The 23,055-nt window shown below is 44.9% G+C and overlaps 2 protein-coding genes and 2 long non-coding RNA genes across 9 annotated transcripts in view; 3 read left to right on the forward strand and 1 right to left on the reverse strand.

Moving 5' to 3' along the window:
- The window catches only part of VMP1 (vacuole membrane protein 1), a 104,419-nt gene extending 102,986 nt beyond the window's left edge, over window positions 1–1,433 (forward strand). For all 5 annotated transcript variants that reach the window (XM_083587887.1, XM_083587891.1, XM_083587889.1 and 2 more), the window contains exon 12: window positions 10–1,433. In XM_083587887.1, the coding sequence (XP_083444013.1) occupies window positions 10–150 (141 nt within the window). In that variant the 3' untranslated portion in view covers window positions 151–1,433. The remainder of the gene's footprint in view (window positions 1–9) is intronic.
- A 5,213-nt stretch (window positions 1,434–6,646) lies between these two features.
- Window positions 6,647–15,101, forward strand: LOC310750223. Of its 2 annotated transcripts, XR_014541988.1 has the most exons (3): window positions 6,647–10,213; window positions 12,268–12,344; window positions 13,453–15,101. It is a non-coding gene; the product is annotated as an uncharacterized lncRNA (long non-coding RNA). The 2 variants fall into 2 exon arrangements; XR_014541989.1 differs by lacking the exon at window positions 12,268–12,344 and having other exon boundaries at window positions 13,453–13,920.
- On the reverse strand, window positions 15,067–23,026 carry TUBD1 (tubulin delta 1). The gene is made up of 9 exons (XM_083587851.1): window positions 22,803–23,026; window positions 21,633–21,815; window positions 18,825–18,972; window positions 18,488–18,704; window positions 17,299–17,530; window positions 16,846–17,010; window positions 16,405–16,545; window positions 16,015–16,198; window positions 15,067–15,497 (listed from the first exon to the last, which is right to left on the reverse strand). The coding sequence occupies exons 2-9, from the start codon at window positions 21,802–21,804 to the stop codon at window positions 15,395–15,397; spliced, it is 1,362 nt and encodes a 453-aa protein (XP_083443977.1). The 5' UTR covers window positions 21,805–21,815; window positions 22,803–23,026; the 3' UTR covers window positions 15,067–15,394.
- LOC310750265 lies at window positions 16,234–21,622 on the forward strand. The gene is made up of 2 exons (XR_014542036.1): window positions 16,234–19,447; window positions 20,880–21,622. It is a non-coding gene; the product is annotated as an uncharacterized lncRNA (long non-coding RNA).
- Window positions 23,027–23,055: the final 29 nt, after the last annotated feature.

Below are 23,055 nucleotides of genomic sequence, written 5' to 3' on the forward strand. Positions count from 1 at the left end.
CATCTGCAGAGCGAAAACTGGCTGTCGTGGATGTTTGAAAAGTTGGTTATCGTCATGGTGTGCTATTTCATCCTGTCCATTATAAACTCGATGGCTCAGAGCTATGCTAAGCGTCTCCAGCAGATGTCCTCTGAGGAGAAAACCAAATGAGCTCCGGGGAAGAGGGAGACGGACCCCAAATTTAATTGGGACGACCAGCCTCGCATTAAAAAAAAAAAATCAAAATCGGCATTATTTGAAATTGGAGGGTGGGTGAGAGGGTTGTGGGGTGTTTTTTATTATTATTTTTCAAAGTAACTCTGCCGATTAGTAAACATTTCTCATTGATTGCCATTTGTAAAGGTAATGTACATGCTTCTGTTTATTTCATCCAAGTTGGAATATAAGGGGAGAACATTGCCTCCTATTTTAAATTTATATTTCCAGTGGATTATATCTAACATTCATCCTCAGAGTAGACCCACTGGGTGGTATTCCATCCTAGTCCTACTCAGACTCAGTGAAACTAATGACCAGGACTTTGGACTTGGTTGAATACAGTCCATTGAACTTATTAACATGGATCCATTAACCTTCAATGGACCTAACTGAGTAAAAATTACTTGAATACAGCCCAATATCACAGATTTTTCTTTTTTTAACAGGCAGCACAACTCCGGACTGTAACTTACAGACCCAGCTTGCCACTAAGTTTTTTCTAAAAAAATATTAAAAAGTCCAAAGTTGGTAGCTCCATCTTCTCCCCTGAGATGGTCACATGTCCATCCCAGTCTTAACATTGAATAAATAGTCTTAGATTGGCTAGCAGACTTGCATGACCCTCGTGCTAACATCTGGGTTCTTCAAAGGTTCTCCATTACATGTTGGGTGGGGTGGGTGGAATCTCAGATTTTTTTAACTTCATAATGGTTCTGAGCAGAGACACTGGTGCCATCTGCTGCTGGAGTTCTTTTCTTTTTTTCCATTAAAAAGAAAAAAAATCTGTATATTTAGAATGACGTTAAGATGATAACAGAAGAAATATATATAAAATCACCTTGGATCATTCCAGACCTCCTTGTCTTGGTCTTTTAAAGCTCTTCCTCCTCCTCCTCTTTACCCTTTTGTATTCCTGTTTTCACCTTCATTTTATTTTGCAAAGTTTTATCTCCCTCCGGGGTCTCTCTCATCCTCCGGAGCTCTTTGTTCTTTGATTTCTCCCCTCCCGCAAGAACTTCTCACTCAAGGAAATAGAAAAGTGTTGGGACCTTGACACGGTTTGGTTAATTTTATTTATTTAACTGACAAGTAGCCCTTTGTGTTGGGTTTGTTTGTGTTACTTTTTTTAAAACGGTTAACTTGCGATGTTTTGCATAGCATCGTTAGGAAATGCACAGGAAGGTGTCTTGCAAGCTGCAAGAAGGGTGACTGGAATAAACAACCATTCAAATATCTTTTTAAATGCCTTTTTCTTAAACAGAAGTTACAAGTGTGTATATTGTGTTTTGCTTTAACGCCTGCAGAAAATGCAACACTTTTTGCCACAACCCAATAATAAATCGCCTCTGCTCCCTTTGCATAAGTAGGCACTGTAGCTTAGAGGCTGAGCACACCATCTCCAGCTAGCACTTGGGAAAAGCCCTTGCCTGAATATCCTGGGGAGCTCCTGCCAATCTGCATGGAACTTGTGACTCTCCGTCAGTTATTGGACTCCAGCTCCCATCGTCCCCAGCCAACATGGCCCAAGGGTCAGGAATGATGGGAGTTGCTAGTTCAGCAGAATCTGGAGGGCCATATAAGGGCAATATAAGGCAGCTTCCTCAGTTTCCTATAAAGCAGGAGACATTGATAGTTCCCCTAAATATCAGGTGGGGCCCCTTAAAGAGGTATCCCCCTCCTAGATGACTGCCCACCCTATTTTGGCTTGCATGCAGAGGTAATGCTGCGCCTCCCCTTTCCCAACATTGCAAGGCAGAGACAGGCCTCTGATTGTTCCGTGTGCCTTCAGTTTTGTTTATTTTTGAAGCTTCCCCAGGGCCCTTAATTCACACATTTTCTCTTCTCTTGGAGGAAGGGCCATATAGCTCCGTGGTAGAACATGCTTTTGGCATGCAGAAGGCCCTGGGTTCAATCCCTGGCATTTCCAGGAGGAAAATATCCATGTAAAATGCTGGAAAACCAGTAGACAATACGACACTAAATTGACCCAAATTCCTGAATTCCTGTGATGTAGAATAAGACAGAAAAGCCTATCACTGGTTTGCCTTAACAATTAAGAGGGTTTCCTGGGACAAAATATAAGACCTTGTACGTTATTTCTCAAACCATGCCAGGAAACCTGTTTTCCCTTTTCAGGGTGTCGTCGCTAGGTTTCAGAGTGACTGTCCTATTATGGTTGACTTCAGTTGGCTCTCTTTGGGACAAAGGACAAATCACCTTTGAATACCAGCTTGTTCTTCTTGCACATCTGCGTTTAACCGTTTTTGTCAAGGTGTGGATTGTGCTTGGTGTATGCGTGTCATGTGTTGTGATCACTCCCGCTCGTCTGCCTACCGTCGTGATACCTCCATGGCCTTGTACCTTTCTGTTGGATAGCTTATCAGACTGATGTTGACTGTTGGATGTCATGGCAACAACAGTCGGTAGGCTGTCTGACATTTTGGTATCTTTCATCTTGACTGTATTCATCCATCTCCAAGCTCTTTGTCAAACAAATACCCACCGGTGTCTTTTTGTCTTTCCTTATTGAAGTGTCTGAGGTTTTCTAAAGGATAGATTTAAATGAAAGGTGTACTTTGAATCTGCCAAATGTTTTGGAGAGTACTTTGTTCACTCTGCATTTGGATCCCTCTTAAGATACTGTGAACAAATTTTACATGATGGTTCCTAAGGTCAAGGAGCAGGTTTTTGTGTGCTTTGATACAACTGAACACCATTTTGAATCAAGGTGGCAGGCTGAACCTTTCTAAACTTCACTGATGTTAACCACTGATTTCAAAACTTCACTGGGTTTTTGTTTTTTTGCTTTCGTCAAGTTCCCAAGCAACACCAAGCTTCTAGTAATGAATAAAAACCTTCCTCCTTCAAGGTAGTCACCGGTATCCTGGGACATGTTTGGGACAAGGTGGGTTTTTTGCAGGTATGTTTTCAGAGTAGTCAAAGAGCTGGGATGACTGGTGGGTGTGGTACGATTTCCCAAAGGCTTTTTAGCAAAGTGGGAGGGGGAGAGAGAAACCCTTTCTCTGCTCAAAGGCATTTCATGCTCAATTGAATTCAGCCAGAAGGATTATGGACCTGACTTCCGCTTTGTGAATGAAATGGAGCTCTGCTAACATAACAAGATCACTCCTCAGGAATTGTAAATATTGTTTAAGTAAACATGTGAGATTGAGGCAGTGGATATCACGCTAGCTCTCCTCCACGTCACTGTTCTTTTTGCCTTCTAACTCCTCGGAGAGCTAACTTCTGAAGCAGGGAACCTCCCAAACTTGAAGAGCCATTCAGAAATCAAGATGTTCAAAAGCACAGGGAGCCTCTGATGAGTAAAGGAGGCTCCATTCCCTCCAAAATAAAGAGGTTGCATGTTTGCTTAATTCATATTTAGAATGCTTGAAGAGGGCTCAGGACTCCGCCCCCCCCCAATTGTCTTCCCAATTACAGTCCCACCACACTCCCTGAAAAATGCAGACGATGGGGATCCAGAACAGATCATGACATGGGGAAGTGTGCATTTCTGCGTGCCACCACATTTTGGATCTAAGCCGCTGGTTTTAAGGTTTGCTTGCAAAGAGATGCAGCTTTCTGTATCCCTCTGGGGGTTGGCTGTTGAGAACTATGCAATCAGTGCTGCAGAAATGGCATTAGCTACGAGGATGGCCTCATCTACCACCAGGCTCATGAGGAAACACTTTGGCTTTCTGCCTTGTCTTGGTCGAAATGCCACCCAGCCTTGTTCTAAGACCACCACCCTAAATCCAGCAGTCATTTTCTTTAAGAAACGCCGTTCAATCCATTTGGCCTGTGTTCAACGTGTGCTAGTAATAGTTAACAGCATGTAGCGATATTATTTTCATACCATGCCTATTTTGAAGGAAATCTTAATATGGTGATTTTGATGTGTTGGTTTTTATCTGTCTTATTTCATGCCTTGGTTCTTTCAATAAACCAGACTTTAAAACCAAAACAAAAGGACAATGAATACCTTTTAACGCCTCATTGCTTTAATGCATTTTGTTTTACGTACTTTTGAGGCCAGAACTAGATGTTATGCCAAAACACACAGAATCTCAGCCTCATATATGCCAAATCACAGCAGGGGGAAAGCGATAGATTTAAAGCTTCCTAGAGCACACACACACACCAGTCTGATTTCTGCCCACCTCAGGGAGGGAAAAGGCCTGGGTAGGAGGAATTTGCATGAGAGGAAAACAGCTAACAGCAGATACATGAATCTTGTCCTTTCCTGCTCTGCTGCCAATCCAGAGATGGGGGTCCTGTGACCCTACAGACATTGCTGGACTTCAGCTTCCAGCAGACAGCATGGTTCTGGGGTCAGGAATGATGGGAGATGTAGTCCAACAACATGGAGGGCCACAGGCTCTCCCCATCTGTTCAGGAAGACATTGTTTGCTTGGTATAAATTGTCATTCTGGCCTGGGTCAGGAAATCGCAGCGGGTTGAATAGTTTTTACGTGGTCATTTTACACCATCTTGCATTTCCCACATGTCCTTTTCTCAGGTTTGCTTACTCTTTGAGTTTATTATACCTGGATTGCCTTGAGCTGTCAGTTTTGATCACGTAGCAGGATTTCCCCCCCTTATTTAAAGAGTGAAACCACGTGTAGCTCAGGAATCACATAGGATCAGCTAACCCTAGAGGAGGAACAGCACCTTGGCTCATGGTCTCATGAAGCAGGGGTTGATGGCACAGAACAAAGCGATGAAATCATGGGACTAAGATAATTAACTCAGATAAGCCATTTCAAATTTAAGGCTTCGCTTACATTGTTAGCAACAATAAATACCTTCCCTTCCCCTTTTACAGCTCATAATATAGCAAGCCTCCAGGAAGATTCTTGTATACCATTCTTTATCCAAGCTCTTTAGAGTCCAGCACCTTCTAGAATAGCCAGTATAACATTTGTATGTTTGTGTGCAGATTAGATAGTTCTGCTAGATTCTGCAAAATGTATAGATCTTATTTGATGCTATATTGGGTTATTGTGCCTCTTTCTGATTGAGGGTTGGGTGGGCAAAGGATGCTTCTCCGATACTTAATGACCAAGTAAAAAGATGAAAGATTTTCAAAACTTCTTAAATGCAAATAAATGCTTTGCTGGTTGGTCAAATAAAAAAAGAGAGAAAATTAATTTTTGGTGGTAAGATTGATTCATTTCAAGCACATTTAGATTGTGGATCTGTAAATTGAGAATCTTTGTGTGTCTGCCTTATGCTTGTTTATTCAGGCTGCTACCCAACACTTACTACATTTATAGCATATCCCCATCCTAGGTGGTCAAGGCGTAAGAATGTATGAATACCAAATTAATGTGTGTGTGTGAGAGAGAGAGAGATCTGCTTTTTGTGCATAAATTGAGAGTTCCTGGTAATTGTGAATCATAAGGAAACTTGTATTTGGCACCAGCTTGACTTTTACTAGATAATACGTTGAAATCCACAAGACTCAAAGCTAGTGTAACATGGATTGGATTGAACTGTGTGACTGGTTGTTTTTTTAAGCAATTACCATTTTGTTCAAGGCTTATATCGGGGTAGGCAACCTAAGGCCCGTGGGTCGTATGTGGTCCAATCGCCTTCTCAATCCGGCCCGCGGACTCAGCGTGTTTTTACATGAGTAGATTGTGTCCTTTTATTTAAAATGAATCTCTTGAGTTATTTGTAGGGCCTGCCTGGTGTTTTTACATGAGTAGAATGTGTGCTTTTATTTAAAATGCATCTCTGGGTTATTTGTGGGGCATAGGAATTCGTTCATTTTTATTTTTATTTCCAAAATATAGTCCAGCCCCCCACAAGGTCTGACCGGCCCATGGCTGATAAAGGTTGCTGCCCCCTGGCTTAAATGGTATCACAATGGCAAAGCTTAGTCCTGAAACTATGTGGAATTTTAGAAGATAATGAAAATGCTCCAGGGCATGTGAAAAATACATTTCCTTCACTGTGTAAGTGCAGATTGCCACCCTCCATGACTGGGGTCTAAGGGCTTCCAAAGGAAATGTAAAGCACCCCATTTTTAACAGCTCACTCTGGTACAATATGAACCTGTGGGGTAAGCTGAAATTGATTCAAACAACTGAGGAGGGAAATGGGGATGGTCCCACACCTGAGGTTTCTCCTGCAGACACTTGTGTCCCCTCCTACAAGAGCCCTGAAGGCAATAGCTGTGTTCAGTCTGTCCTAATTTATTTTCTTGGTCACATTTCCCTCTTTATATGGTGGCAGGGGCTTGCTTCCAGATATAGGTTTAAGGCTATCTGGGCAGATATTATGAGCTTTAAAACAGCAAAATTAAGCAGCAGAGATAAAGTCCTCATCCTAGGTCCACCATACTGTGGAAGATGACTCCAGTTGGATATCTGCATCCATGTGCATGTGATTATATATATATATTTGTATGTGGAGCATTGCAGAATTTGTTTTGCCCCAACAAGCAATCAAAAAATCCATGTGTTGAACAGACGGGTAGGTCCCTGTCTGCAAGCAGCTTACAATCTAAATCAGGGCAGCAGAAGAAAGGGTAAAAGAGAAATAATTGAATTAAGCAAGACTTAAATCTGAGTAAACACATGCAGGTTTGCACTGCTAGTCAGAAGTTGGTGATTGAGTTTTTGAGGATTCTAGAAGGGAAGGGCTTTTCTTCAGACTGTTTTGAAACCGCTACTGATAAGAAGAACTAGAAGCACAGTTTTACCTCAGAAACTTCCCCTCCTCCTGGCTAAATTTCCCTCCATCTATGAATGTGTTTAGGACTTGGTCACCTGTGGGCTTGAGAAAGACATCATTATCGCCTGCATTTACGCTCATTTGTGGCAAACCGTGTGGCTTATGTCTAGAAAAGTTCACATTTTGGTGCTGGTCTTTCGAACTGCTTGAATGCGTGTGACATATATCCCATATTTTCCCCTCAACAAGGGTCATAAAGTGACTTCTGCCCCCCACCAGAATCCCTTGCGAGCCATGAAGCCAGTGGGGCCTTTGTGTTAGCACATAAAACCACCTCAGATTTCCTCCTTATAAAAGTTCTGTGGTGAAAAGAAGCACCATGGTGTACAAACTGATGCCCTCAGTTCTGTAGTAAAGGCATATATTTCTTTAAACACAAGTGTTCATTAATTTATCCATTTATAACATTTACATGCACTTTCCTCTGAGGAACTTAAAGTCATATCTGAAGGGTGTGTTTTAAAATAATAAATAATCAGCTTGTAAATGATTTTAAAAAGATAGGCAGGTACCTCTCCCACAAACTCAGATATAGATAAGGTTTAAAAAAACCCAAGGTGCCGGTACTCATATTTTACTCAAAGTGTCATGGGTTCCAGAACAAAATGGCTGCCATTGACTACTCCATATTGGCGAGTACGGTCACACAAAAAGCACTGTATATAGATAAAGTACATACACACATTTTATCCTCAGAGCAACCTTTTGTGTGTGGGTTTTGCTTTTCCCAAACCTTTTTTAAAAATGAGAATGGAGTTAAATATTGATGGAAACAAGGGCCCTGATTCAAGATCTCATAACCTTACAGTACCCAACTTTATAGATATTTACTGTTATAAGTACTGTCAAGAGAACACTCCTCGGTTTGAAGATCTGCGGATTCGAATGAGTAGATATACTTTTAAAAAAAAAAATATTATCCTCTCCACACTTGACTGACAACTTTCAACTGAGGCAAAAAAAAAAAAAAATTAATGATGCTGTGGCAGGAGAATGTTGTTTCCAATAGGCACACACTTGCACAACATTCCCCTTCGGTCGCAGCCGACATTGCCTGGCGATCACTGTTTTTGCAGCTCTCTGGGGCACCAAACACATGTATAAACTGGGAATGCTCCCAAACACTTGAACACAAGGGGTTTGGTGAGAGGGTGGGCTAACAGTGTAAGCAAATTTGTAGGGATCGAGATGACAAAACGGTCAGGCAGGCCATGTCTTTCAACGCAAACAGTGACCTTTGCATGAATCGATGGCCCATTTCTAAATGCCTTGAGTTAACGTTCTTCGCTCTGCTCCAAAGGTCACCATCCCTCTTCCGATAACGTCACTTTCCCGCCCTGTTTAGACGTTAAGAGCCGTTCCCTTGCGTAAGAGATCTGGCTTTTCTCGCTCTCCCCCCCCCGCCCCCAATCTCTTGAGGAATATAAATGTGTGCTTTTTCCCCTCTTTCCCCAACAACCCACTATCTCTAGGGTGATAAACTGAGAATGTTCCCTTTGGGGCTGAAAGGAGACAGAGAAAGGTGAAACTTGTTCACTCCATGATGCTTTCGTAATTGCCCTCAGGAGACACACCTCAGAGTTGGGGAATTGTCAGGTGAGAAGGAATTTTTATGCCCCCCCCCCCCCGGGCCTTGCTGAAAGAACAGGCTTTGATCACAAAATATAGGGCCTGGCACCAATTAAAGTGTTGCACCCAGCACGCCTAATTTCTAAGCAACAAAAGCCTGAACTCTATGACCTGTATAATTCAAGCAAATTTGCATCAATTTTCTTATTTTTTCCAATAATTTTGCTTGTTTGGTTGTTTTTAAAGCAATTTGATTGCAATTTATTATTCCCCCCCCCCCCCGATTACTTTGGAGCCTGGGAGCAATTATATCATGGAGAAGAGGCAACTACTTGAACCTCTTTTGCACTTAATCTGTGCGGATCTTATTTAGCCACCTTTCTGGCTTCTGATATATCGACTGATAACGAGCGTGTCATGTCCCATACGTTTCCAAGCATATCTTTGCAGCCAATGAAGACTTCGGAACTTGCTGTTGTAAAGTTGGGAAATATTCAGAAAATGGTAACCAACATTATCACAAGTATGGAGCAACTCCATGATGAGGAAAGCTTGCAGCATTCGGGACCTTTTTAGCAAGTGAGAGGTGATCTGATAGAAGTTTATAAAATTATGCATGGCGTGCCATGGAGAAAGTAGGTAGAGAAAAGCTCTCCCTCTCCAAGGCTCAGTTCCGGCACCTCTCAGCTGGGCGCCATTGCCATGGTAAGAGAAGGAGGGAGGTTGTTGCTGGCGAGTTCTGGCACCTCTTTTTCTAGAAAAATAGCACTGTCTCTCATAACACTCATAACTCATGAAAATCCAATGAAGCTGAAGATTTAGGGCAGTTAAAAGAAAGTCTTCATGCTTGGTGGCATCCGTCTTTCTCTGAAGACAATGGATGAGTGTTCCTTTGGAGGTGAAGAAAACCATTGGAGAGTTACAGCGCCTGCTGTGGCTGTAGCGACTGATACGGGAACACATGCGCTCCACCAGGAAGTTTTTAGGTATCACATGGCAGGACAGAGTCTCAAACAAATATGTGCGCTCCCAAGCTCTCATAGCCAGCATGGACTGTGCAGTCCTGTCTCAGTGACATCTGCACTGCCTTGGACATGTCTACGTGTATTGGCAGACCAACTCTGCTTTACGAGGAAGTTTGCAAATGTGACTTGAAGGCTGGTGCCATTGACCCTTACAGGAATCCGCAGTGCCTGGAGACCATCAAACAGGTTGCGTATCGACTGCAGTGACCAGAGGAGGAATAGCTGCTGGGAGGAGAGCAGAGAGAGGAAACGTGCATACTTAAACAATGGAAGTCACTTCTGCAGAAGGATTGGACAAATTTGTGGAGGGTAAGCTCTCAGTGCCTACCAGCCAAGATGGTAACGCTCTGCCTCTATGGTTAGAGGCAGTGAGGCATCTGGTTGCTCACTGTGAGAACTAGGTGGGCCATTGACCCAATCACTTCTTATGCATCCTTGGTTGTTTGCATATGAACCAGTTTCTCTGTCTCTTTCTTTCTCTCTCTCTTTTCTTTCTTTAGCTTCCTTCATCAGCCCAGGCCTGTGCCCCCCTCATGTAGAAAGAACTGGGGAGAGGCAGCCATGAGCAGGAGAAACTCTAGGTGGGGAATGAGTCACAGGAAGAGATAATTCAGAGAGAGAAAACAGAGGCCGGTTTTTATGCAAATTTCTGAGCAATAAAAAAAGCAACAAAACTCCAGGTCAGTGCTAATCTGAGGCAAGGCTGTTTTTCCCCTTTTGAGTAACAGGTGCTGATTTGGAATGGTTCACAGTGACCTTGCAGGTGTTTTTATAGGCCTCTCTAGTGACAACAGGAATATTGCTTGAGATAGAAGAGTGGCCTACCAGCTTAAATTTTTCGTGTGGGTGGGCATGCAGGTTTCCTGCACCTTTTAACAGCCGTGGGGCAGGTGGGTGTTAAACTGGGGTAGCTTTTTATGGCCTTGCAGTTAAGATAAATATTTAAAAGAATAATAATTAAGAATTCAGTCAGCTTTCTAGTGCTTTTTGTGGCTGTTTAAAAACAGTTAATCTGCGGAGTGTTGATTGCTTTTACTGTTAGTTTAAATTGTTGGATTTCAACGTGTTTTATTTATTTGACGTCGGGAGGGGTATACCCCCTCAAAAGGTAGGCTAGGAGTCCATTAAATAAATAAAAATGTGTGGCTTTATGGAGCTGCAGTATAACTATAATTAGCAGTTAATCAGAGACAGTGTGGTGTAGTGGTTAAGAGCAGTAGCCTCATAATCTGGGGAACTGGGTTCGTGTCTCTGCTCCTCCACCTGCAGCTGCTGGGTGACCTTGGGCTGATCACACTTCCCTGAAGTCTCTCAGCCCACTCACCTCACAGAGTGTTTGTTGTGGGGGAGGAAGGGAAAGGAGAATGTTAGCCGCTTTGAGACTCCTTAGGGTAGTGATAAAGCGGGATATCAAATCCAAACTCTTCTTCTTCTTCTTCTACATGAGGAGGGCCACAGGTACCCCATCCATGCCTGGGATGAAGGGCTGTAGCTCAGTGGTAGAGCATCTGCTTTGCAAGCAGAAGGTCCCAAATTCCATCCCATGCATTTCCTGGAGAGCCACTGCCATTGTTGACCAGGTGTGGGGAACCTTTGGCCCTCCCAATACAGTGATACCTCGGGATGTGAACGGGATCCGTTCCGGAGCCCCGTTCACATCCTGAATAGAGCGTAAGACGCGATGCACATGCACAGGTCGCGTTTTGCCGCTTCCGCGCATGCGCGCAACGTCATTATGAGCGTCTGCGCATGCAGCGAAACCCAGAAGTAACGTGCTCCGTTACTTCCGGGTTGCCGTGGAACGCAACCCGAAAGTGCTCAATCTGAATCACATTCAACCCAAAGTATGACTGTATACAGAATCATAGAATTCTAGAGTTGGGAGGGATCCCAGGGGTCATCTAGTCCAACCACCTGCTTTGTGTGCAGAACTTCCCATTTTCAATCCCTAGTATAACCAAGTAGGGCTGGGAGTATCCTCTGCCTTGAAACCCTGAAAAGACACATTGCTCAGTGTAAATAGTAATGAACTAGATGCCCCAAGGGTCTGACTCAGTAAAAGGGTCACTGCATGGTTCTGTGGAGCTCACATATCTTCCCTATAGTGATTCCACCATGCTATTCCAAAGGCTCTGTGTCACGGTTCCACCAAAGATGTTACTATCTTGCATTCATCTCTTAAGAGATTTTTGCTTCCCATCCCATATTTTTTGATTAAATTCAGGTACTGCTGCCTATCCAGCTCCCCTCCCTCCCTCCCTCCCTCGGGTCATTTTCCTAATGGCATAATAAGTTCGTCATTTGGCTCTGTGACTCAGCAGAACGGAGGTACCCTTTCCCCCAGAAGAGTAAACAGCTGCTCCCAGGGCGCGGCTTTCATCAGTCCAAGTGCCAGGCTACTTGGAAAAGAGACGGAAGAGAACACAAAACAGCAGTTCTTAACCACACACACTTTTACCCCTTGGTCGCTGTCCTGTGTTTTACTTTGGAAGTAGATTGGGATGGTCTACCAGTACATCTCTGGGTGCTTTGAGGGCAGATCCACACCCTACATTTAAAGTGCATTCAATGCATGTTTAAATCATAGGGTTTCCCCAAAGACTCCTGGAAACTGTAGTCCCCACTACAGGGCTTCCACTCCAAACTACAGTTCCCAGGGTTGTTTGGGAGAAGCCATGTGCTTTCAATGTGTGTTGAACAATAGCCACATCATTATTTTTCCCACCTAATTTAGGCTACTGAAATGAAGAGAGGATTTTTCTTTGTGTGAAAAAATCTGGAGGACTTCCACTATTTAAACAAACAAAAAAGGTCTGGTCTTTCCTGATGTATACACAACTATAGCAGTGGTGAGGAACTTGTGGCCCTCCAGACCACAACTCTCACCATTCCTCAGCATTAGCAATGTTGGCTGAGGCTACTGGGAGTTGGAGTTCAACAGCACCTGGAGGGCCACAGGACATCCCTACCACACACATGTTCTGTAGCCACATTGAAGTATACACATGGTTGATTCCATTTAAGAAATGTTTAGATCCTTAAAGTGTTAAATGATCTTTAGGTTTGCTCACAAGGATAATTAACTGGAGGTGAGAACAGAACTACAAAGTTATTTTCCTAAAGCAAGCACAAAACTTCATTCCTTAGCTGTAAGGTAAAGGGCCCCTGACCATTAGGTCCAGTCGTAACCAACTCTGGGGTTGTGGAGCTCATCTCGCTTTATTGGCCGAGGGAGCCGGCGTACAGCTTCTGGATCATGCAGCATGACTAAGCCACTTCTGGCGAACCAGAGCAGTGCACGGAAACGCCATTTACCTTCCCGCCGGAGCGGTACCTATTTATCTACTTGCACTTTGACGTACTTTCGAACTGCTAGGTTGGCAGGAGCAGGGACTGAGCAATGGGAGCTCACCCCATCGCAGGGATTTGAACCGCCGACCTTCTGATCAGCAAGTCCTAGGCTCTGTAGTTTAACCCCTATACATTTAAAGGGCTATGTTTCAACTTGGAACGTTGTAGCTCAAATGAAGATGCACAATTTTCAGAGTTCCCTGTGAAGGACTGAATATTAAACAGCTCTGGGGGCGAATAAAGGTCTCCTAACGACTCTCAGCACCCTTAACAAACTGCAGCTCGCAGAATTCTTTGGGGGAAGCCATGGCAGTTTAAGGTGGTATCATAGTGCTTTAAAAATATGGTGTGTGAATGTGGCCTAAGACCCACCTCTCTTCCTTCAAATCCCTCCTCAAAATCCTTATTTTCCCCAAAGCTTTCACCTTAAGTCCTTAGTCCACCCACCACTCCCCATTAACACCCAACTGCATTTGAGCACATTAACACCCTTTTACACCAGCCTTTTTTCTTCTTGCACCCTCCTGCTGCCTTTACCTGGTTGAAATGTGTATTGTAAACTCCTCAGGGCAAGGACCTTTTACAAGGCATTGCTCTTCAAAGTGCCAGAAAAATACTGATGGGTATGTACTGTATCAGCATTCGGCAACATATGGAGGGCACCAGATTGGCAAACTACCACTCCCGTCAGTGTGGTCAATGATCAGGGATGATTTGGAGTTGCAGTCCAGAACACCTGGAGCACCGCATAGTAGAGAAAGCGCTGCTGTGCAAATATTTAGCAGGCACCAAACGTAGCATCAGGGTGGAATCACTTCCTTCAGCGGCCAGGAACCTGCAACCCTTCAGATACTGCGGGACACCACTACAGAGGCTGATGGGAGTTGTAGTCCTGACAGCACCTGGAGGACCAATTTTCCCACCCAGACTTCTAGGGTTGCCATGTGTCCTCTTTTTCCAGGATACGCCCTTTTTCATGGGTTTGTAAAATGAGTGTTGTCATAGTGATCCATAGTTAAAAGTAGAAGTTGGCAAATGTGTCCTCTTTTTTTGCTCTTCAAAATATGACAACCCTAACTTGCACCGTTGGAGGAGACTCTTGAGAGTCCCATGGACTGCAAGAAGATCAAACCTATCCATTCTGAAGGAAATCAGCCCTGAGTGCTCACTGGAAGGACAGATCCTGAAGCTGAGGCTCCAATACTTTGGCCACCTCATGAGAAGACTCCCTGGAAAAGACCCTGATGTTGGAAAAGATGGAGGGCTCAAGGAGAAGGGGACGACAGAGGACGAGATGGTTGGATAGTGTTCTCGAAGCTACCAGCATGTGTTTGACCAAACTGCGGGAGGCAGTGGAAGACAGAAGTGCCTGGCGAGCTCTGGTCCATGGGGTCATGAAGAGTCGGACACGGCTAAACAACAACAAACTTGCACCATGTAATTCAGGGGTGGGCAAGTTCTGACCCTTCAGGTGTTGGCCCTTCCAAGTCCCATCAGCCTAAGTAAGTAGAGCCAACGGTCACCCAAGATGGGAGTTGGGACTCCAATGTCACCTGGACAGCCACAGCTTGCTTGCTTCCTGTATGAGTTGGGAAATGTGGAGATTCCTTGGTGTCAGGTAGACCCAGCCTGGTGTCAGGCTGAACAACAGCACCATCTTGTGGTTTATTTTTAAACGCATAGCCTACAAACTTTTCTGCATACAGATGAGTTATTGCACACAACTTCTGATCAGGTAAGGACAAGGTAATTAATGTACCACTGTGGACACCACTTGTAGTGCTGTGTGTTCAAATGTTACAAACTCTTTGAAGAGTGCATGTGTGAAAACATCCACAAGTGTGTATGGATGTCCTTTTCACCACAGAAGTCAGCAGGATCTCCTTATCCCCAACCTGTCTCTCTATCACAACTAGTAACTTAAACAAGCAAATGCACAACCCAAAATCTGGCCCTCACCCATCTTGAGATCTAATGCGGGTGTAGTGGAGGTGTTAAACTTGCACAGGGGACAAGCGTTAAGATTCTAACTTCACCCACAAAGCAAGGTCAGTCGTCACCTCTCAACCTATCCTACCCCATGTGGCTGCTGGAGGGATAAAATGACACAGCCTCTTGTAAGGTGCCAGAGCAACTTACAGAATGTGAGGTACAAAGATGAGTACACAGCATACAGACAACATCATCAGAAAATAAAATTACTTTATATACAAAAAACATGCAATTTAGGTTGTACAAAGTCTTTATGCAGGTAAAGGGATGAAAGGAATGTGCGTTATCAATCTACAACCCCCACTGAAAGCTAGAACTCCCTCAGAAGCATTGTTTGCATGGAAAGCTCCCGACTTTGAAAGATGGCTGGAGTGATGCACTTGCCTGGGACGGAATGTAAAGAGTCCTCCTGCTACATTCAATTCTTCACAAGATTTCCCAGTTTTAAGGCCTCTTGCCAGGATTTCAGATATGCACAGCTAATGCTGCCCCCTCCTGGTGAAGGATGAATTTGAAAATCAGAGGTTGGTGTAGCTAGCAATGACTTGTTCCAGAGTTGTGAAACAGTCCATAAAGTCTTCCTCTTCAATCCCAAACTTTGTATACTGGTGCACGTAAGCCCTGTGTGTGGAATGAACAAGAGGTTTTGGTGAGCAAGAGGCACCAATCCAGCTAAAATCAGCTGCGACTAAATTGCATTGAAAGCAGCAGAAGTTCAGTTAGTCAAGACTAACTTTGCTCCACAGATTTCAACTCTCTATAGCATTTTTACCAAACTCTTCAGCCAAATGTATACCTAGAGCAGCTTATGGATCACTTAAAAAGTAATTACAAATCAATAAAAAAGTACTTACTTTAAGCTTACTATCTAAAAAACTTAACACAAAAGGAAAAAAGGGAAGGAGAGGGAAGAGGAAAAACAAGCCAACTCTCAGAGTTTCCAAGTTCTTATAATGACCAGTTGGGATGGAAACGGTTCAGGGAGAGAAGGAACCAAAATAAGTTCCTTTCTCAAACAGAACTGAAGGAGGAAGTACTCCTGCTTCCCATCTCTCCCTCTGGTTTATTTACTTCCATTTACTCCATGCCCTGTGCACACGGCAAAGTCTGAGATGACAACCTGTCCTCTCCCACTTACTTTGAAGCAAACATTTTCCAGGCCTTCCCCACTACACTGTCCACAGGCTTCAGCAAAAACTGGCTGTTGCTGACCAAAGATGCTGACTTCTCGTATTTATTAAAACCTCTTGGTGTCTTCCAGATGGTCAAGGCATCTTGAGCGTTTAGCCAGGAAGTATACAAGGCAGGCTCTTGGAATCCTCCTACAATAATCAACAAGGTGTTAAAAATAAAATCAGTCACTATCTTATTCCACTTCTGTCCCATCCCATTCAAGAAGCTCAGGAGCAGTGATGTACTGTACACTGTGCATTCAGGCAAATGTAAGAAAGAGGACATTCTTTGTGGTTATCGTAAAACTCCCTCCCGGTGTCACTACCTAAAAGAGGAATCTGCAACTATTTCTCACCTAGATCCGTGCTTTGTACATCTTTTCCTCGCAAGGTAACCAGATTGGCGATGGAGGTGTTAAAACGAGCTGTCCTGTTTAGAGACTGTTTTTCTGATGCAGGGAGTCCAGGCACCGGAGGCCTCACTTGCCAATCAATCCCTGCAAACAAAAGTGAACAGAAATGTCTGAACACTTGGGAGTCCAGCCAGACGGCACACAGCAGGGCTGATGAGGAGTGTGCCCTATGTGGAGGAGTATGGTCCCGCAGTCCTGAGATTATAGTAGGGAAGGCAATTTTAGGCCAGAATCGCCCCCCCCCCAACCCAATTCTATTTAATTCCTGGCAGCCCTACTGAATTTTAGTCAAGACCTAGTCTTAAGGACCACCTCCTGCCCATATGCGACTCTGGGTATACGTTGTTCAACCTGCTTCAGCTGCAGTTCACCTGCAGTTCTTACCTTCCTCCATTTTGGCATTCGCAATGAGCATCTGCCTCAGGTGTTTCAGAAGCCCGGGCCATGCAAAGGTGCTGTAGGCAAGGGAGTTTTCGGACATCTGAGGAATGTTCCGGAGACCTAGCATCTTGAACTCAGGGTGGGGGACTAGAGCTTCCATTAGATCTCCTGAGGAGGAGACAAGACAGAAATGAAGGTTTAACATGTGTGTCTGAGAGAGAACTGCATTTGCTCATGTTGAACATCTACTTTGTTTTTCTCTGGAAAGATAAGGTCTCTGGTCTGATGAGTTTACAAAATGTCCTTTCCATTTATCTTAGCATGTATACATGGATGGATACTTGACAGACTAATGAGAATGTTTGTAGGCTAGTAACTGATATGGACTACTTTGCAATCCAGTGAAAACCTCAAAAGCAGGAGGACAGCGCTAGAACTTCAGTTAACACCAGATACCTAGGGGGCTTCTGCTGTAGTGAGCGGCACTTTCAGAGGAGTAAGCTGGCTGGAAGACGCTCCCCAGCTGATGGGCGATGACTCGGTTTACATCCTGAAAAGATATCTGCTTTATGTTCATTAGCTGAGCACAGATCTTGTGGATGGCATCGTTCTCATGAACCAGGAGGGCATCCGAAGACTGATACAAGTGTGAGAGGGTCAGGACAGAGTTGTAGTTTTGAACAATAACCTGGAAATGCAGGGGAAAAACAGGGAGTGGATGTTACAGATTTCCAAATGGAGATGATCTCACCAGAGGGGATTTGCTGTCCGTGCAGCAACTGAGGTTGGTCTATTAGGGCAAATGGGGAACTGCCCTACAAACTTGAGTCTGAACTCTGCCAGTTCCCACCTGCTTGCCTTCCTACTTGCCTCCAGCCCAGGGAGTGGCACTGGCTGCCATCTTCCTCCTCCCTAGTCTCATTATTGCCTTTGTAGAGCTCAGCAGTGAGGTCAAAACTAGAGTGGAAACTTGGTTCTCAAACGCCTTGGTACTCAAACATTTCAGCTCCCGAACGCCGAAAACCCAGAAGTGTTCCAGTTTTCAAATGCTTTTCAGAAGCCGAACATCCGATGCGGCTGTCGGCTATTGTTTCCGGGGCACCTGCACCAATTGGAAGCTGCACCTTGGTTTTCAAACGTTTTGGAAGTCAAACGGACTTCCAGAACAGATTATGTTCGAGAACCAAGGTACCACTGTAGTTGGCATTGGCTCTGGCTCCATCTACTGTTGGCTTCTCTGCCTTTTGCCCTACCAGTCCAATGGGCGCCAACCACCACTGCTTTGTGGAGGGTAAGCAGAGCGCATGACATGCATACAGAAGGTTGCAGAAAACTGCAGTGAACAGTGCTCCTAGGATGCCAACACCCTACATTCCTCTTCACCAACAGTTTCTCCATCTATATAGCTCAATGGTAGAGCAATTGCTCTGCATTAAGATGGTCGCAAGTTCAATCTCCAGCATCATTCTACAGGTAGGAATGGGAGAGGCCCCTTATTTGAAACCCTAGGGAGCTGCTGCCAGTCAATGCACACAATACTGAGCCAGATGACACAGCATAAGGCAGCATCTGATGTCCCTATGAAAGAGCACATGCTTCAAATCCAGGTTCAACCCCCCCACCATCATAGAACTACGGCATTCACCTCTCCAGTTCTGTAGGGCCAGATAACGTGGTTTAACAGGAAGGAGGTGGGATAGGTGTCTTTCAGGCTTTCTGTCACAAACGTCCCCAGACCCGATCCTGTCCCACCAGCCATGCTCATAACCGTCAGGAATCCACTCAGCCGGTCACATTTCTCAGCCTCCTTCTGTACCAAGTTCATGATCGTTTCTTTGTGCTTGGGCCCATGAACGCAGTAGCTGTGGCACAAATTGGGGTGGGGAAGAGAAGAAGGAGCTTGGAGCGTTTTGTAGCTGGATTATAAATGTTAGCAATCCAGACATAAATTTCTTTGGCACCACTGATAAAACCAAACATACCCATTTGCCCAGTTGTTTCCCGAACCTTGCTTTTGACAAAAGTGGGACCGATGGTCATAGTTCCAGGTACCAGACCTTGAAGCCGTTGATAAAGTCTGACCAATCACTTTAGGTTCCATGTCAACCAGGACAGCCCGGGCAGCCAGCACTAATGAGGAAGAAAATAAAAGTCAAATGATGTAGACATGGGATCCCTCAAGGTGGCACCCAAATAATGTACCCATTGTTATTGATGGAAGGCGGCTGTGTGAATGCCACTGACACCTGCTGGACAACTTCTGTGATGCCAAGGGCAAGCAGCACAATTCCCCAGGTGCTAATTTGTGACTTAAAAAAAGGAACACAGGAGGAAGCTGCCTTTTATCGAATCAGACTGCTGGTCCATCTTGCTCAGTATTGTCTATACTTACTGGCAGCAGCTCTCTAGGTTTTCAGGCTAGGGTCTCTCCCTGCCTGGAGGGAGAAGCCAGGGATTCAACCTGACTCTTTCCACAATCAAAGCTGTTGCTCTGCTATTAAGCTATTAATCCCAATGTTATTCATTTTTGCAATACAATGGTACCTCTGGATACGCACACCTCTGATTGCGTATCCTTCGGGTTACACACGCGGCAAACCCAGAAGTACCGTATTTTTCGCTCTATAACACGCTCCCAACCATAACACGCACATAGTTTTTAGAGGAGGAAAACAAGAAAAAAAATATTCTAAACGAAACAGTGGATGTATGATTTTTGTGGTTCATGCTGTGGCCACAGACATGTGATCTGACAGTGAGTTTGGGGTAGCCCAATGCAAAAATCCTGAGGATCCACGTGGATTCGTACTTTGTAACCACGTTTTTGCACCACTGCGGCCCCAGGCAACAGTGGGTGCGTGATTTTTTTGGTGCATGCTGTAGCCATGGACATGCTATGTGATCTGATGGTGAATTTGGGGTGACCCAGTGCAAAAATCCTGAGGATCCATGTGGATCCGTGTTTTGTAACCACGTGAATGAAGGAACTGTCAGTAATGTATGATATCTCCAATACAGTGATGAAGGAAGAGGGGGGGGAGCTCACATTTGTCCTAGGCAAAGCAGCCAACTCCTATAGGCCTAGGTGCCTTCACCCCCCCATTAAATATTTGAGGGAGTCATCATCCCCCCCATGCTGATGGGCATTGCCATTCATATAAGGTACCAGTGTGCATGCACTTTGTCTTGAGATCATTGCAGTCTGTGAGATGGGGCTTACCTGTACCTGCCGCCCCCAATATTTTATTGAAGTTGGAAGAAGGAGGGAGGGGGGAGGGAGGGAGGGAAGAGAGATGGAGAGCTCACATTTGTCCTAGGCAAAGCAGCCAACTCCTATGGGCCTAGGTGCCTTCATCCCCCCCCCCCATTAAATATTTGAGGGAGTCATCCCCCATCCCCCATTGTGGTATGTGAGTGGGGCTTACCTGGCTGTCCCCCCAATATTTTTTGAAGTTGGAAGAGGGAGGGAGGGAGGGAAGGAAGAGAGAGGGGGAACTCACATTTGTGCAGCTGCCTTGCCTTGAACGGGAGCAAAAAGAGGAGGAGGAGACTCAGGGACACGAGCCTTGTAAGCTGCTTTGTTTGAATTTACTGAGGAGGTGCTGGGGGAGGGACGGAAGGGGATGCCCTCTTTGTCCCTCCTTCCGGCTCATTGTAAAGAAAGCAGAGTAAGAGCCGCTTACATTTGTGTAAGGGAGAGCCATAGAGCAGGCAGACACTGAGAAAGAGAGGCTGTCTCCCTTTCCCCACCTTGGCTTTTACACACTGCGTGCAGCTCTTGCTGGCTTCCGAGCTGCCTCCCTTCTCCCACCTCGCCAAAAAGCCATAGAGCAGGCAGACAGGAGGAAGAGAGGCTCTCTCCCGACACTCAGCTGTTGCTCAGCTGTTGCCGGCTTCTCAGCCAGCCAAGCGGAGGAAGAGAGGCTGCCGAACAGCCAGCAAGAGCGGTTCCTCCTGCCTGCATTCGCTCCATAACACGCACACACATTTCCCTTTACCTTTTAGGCGAAAAAAACTGAGTGTAATGGTGCGAAAAGTACGGTATTTTTCCAGGTTTTTCCGTATGTGCAAAAGCGCTCTACTGCGCCATGCAGAACAGGCACCTCCAGTTGTGAATTGCTCAGGATCCGACCGGAGCTCCAGAATGGATCCCATGCACAACCGGAGGTACCACTGTAGTGTAGACTAGCTTTCACCCCTGATGGTCCACCCTTTACCAAAATTGCTCCTCAAGGCTTCTTTGTTTTTTGTTTTAAGTGTGGAATGGCTACAAGGGCACAACCTTTCACCTGGAGCAACACCCTGAGATATTACAATATCCAATCATATGCAGAATTCCACACACCCAAAGTGGGTGCATTTCTGGTTGTTGATTTGCCCTCTTGATTGGTGTGGGGCGAGAAAGATTTGCATATTCTGTCAGACAATCTTGGCTGAGAGTCCTGGAAGACCTGCTCCCTGCCTTGCAGGCCTTTTCCACCTGGCCTGGCCTGGGAGGGTGGGGCCCGGACTGACTCCAGCTACAAAAAAAGCTGAGATTGCTGAACAGACTCTTGGGCTAGGGCTTTTTGCTGGTGTGGAAAGTTGTTGCTGTTGATTTTTGTATCTTTATTTTTGATACTTGGACATTTATGTGGAAACTGTTCAGTTTGGTTGTGTATTTTTTAACTTTTTTATTGTTTATGACTATTTCTGCTATGTTGTGGTTATATATTCTTTTCATGCTGTAAGCTGCCTTGAACACTGTTTGAACATATAAATAAAGTTACGTATGTATGTATGTGTCATACCTCTGGACTTCTCCTCGCTGAAGAACCGCTCTTTGCAGGCTGCCTGGAAGGACTCATTTTCCTTTTTGGAGCATAAGCCATGTGTACTGCGGAAGTCTGTGCAGATAGTATCAAACACCTCGCGACCGATCTGGTTGCCGCACTGACCAAGTTGTATTGTGATGATAGACATTCTCCTCAATCCTACAAACAAATCATGTCCCGCTGTTAAGACTGTAATCCTACGTTCACATCCCTGGGAGGAAGCCCCATTAAACTCAGTAGGACTGACATTTGAGTAGCCACGTTTGGAAGTACACTGCTAGGCTGCAATTCAATGTACACGCGTTCGTGCGTTAACTCCCACTGAAATCAAGGATGCGCAGCACGGGTAGCCTTGCCATAAGTCTACCAAAGTTAAAAAGTATTCAGATATTGTAGCCTATTATCGACGGCTGCATACACAACCATACATGTAAAGAACAGCTTCTCCAAACAAATACTAGGGACTATAGTATGTTAATAATGCTGGAAATTATAGCTCTGTGGGGGTGCACAACTATGGTTCCCATGATTTGTTGGGGAAAGCCATACGCTTGAAAGGCATGGTGTATACCATGCAAATATTAAGGCTGCAATCCTAAAGATACCTACAATGGAGAATGCCCTACTGCAGGCATAGGCAAACTCGGCCCTCCAGATGTTTTTGGACTACAACTCCCATCATCCCTAGCTAACAGGACCAGTGGTCAGGGATGATGGGAGTTGTAGTCCCAAAACATCTGGAGGGCTGAGTTTGCCTATGCCTGCCCTACTGAATTCAGTGGCACCTACTTCTGAGTAAAGATGCATCAGATTGTGTTGTGCCACATAGAGGCTAAATATTGAAACTAGTAATATTAATAAATCAAGGTACTGATATATTAAAAACACCTTCAGGATGTTTCATAGGACCAGATTAATAATAAATAAAATAACTAAAACTAAAAATATATAATATTTTTAAAACAGCAAATTAATGAACATGGTTTTATACATATGTATAGTTACATGCAAATATACAAGCATTTTTTTTAAAAAAAACCCTATAAATTCAATCTGTGTGCGCGTTTCACCTTATACGGTAATTTCCCGCCTTTCCCCATTTATCCCCCTCCCCCATTTAACACTCTTCCCTCCCTCAAGGCGCACGCGCGTAGCCTCACCCTTCCACAGCTGCACCTCATCCATTGACCACCTACCAACTGTCACAGCACCTTCGACCCCGTCCTGCCAGCATTTCTGCGCATGCTCCCCTTCCGTCGCTGGCTCAGGCGGGAAAATTGGTGATTAAAAGGGGACAAGCGGTAAAGGAGGGCACAGCAGCTGCTCCAGCGCGCGTGCGCCGGCTGCCGGACCGTACGCATGCGCGGCGTCCGCGTGGTGTGGAGCACGACGTGCTGTG

The sequence above is a fragment of the Podarcis filfolensis genome (genome assembly GCF_964270895.1).
Source record: "Podarcis filfolensis genome assembly, chromosome: 15".
NCBI classification, from domain to species: Eukaryota; Metazoa; Chordata; class Lepidosauria; order Squamata; family Lacertidae; genus Podarcis; species Podarcis filfolensis.

Bases quoted from the DNA above. Each gene is read 5' to 3' on its own strand.
- TUBD1 (XM_083587851.1), bottom strand. From the start codon at position 21,804: ATGTCTATCATCACAATACAACTTGGTCAGTGCGGCAACCAGATCGGT. The intron at 18,705-18,824 runs GTATGTTTGGTT...TTTGTGCCACAG, and splicing joins GGAAACAACTGGGCAAATGG to CTACTGCGTTCATGGGCCCA. The intron at 17,011-17,298 runs GTATCTGGTGTT...TCTCCTCCTCAG, and splicing joins CTACAGCAGAAGCCCCCTAG to GAGATCTAATGGAAGCTCTA.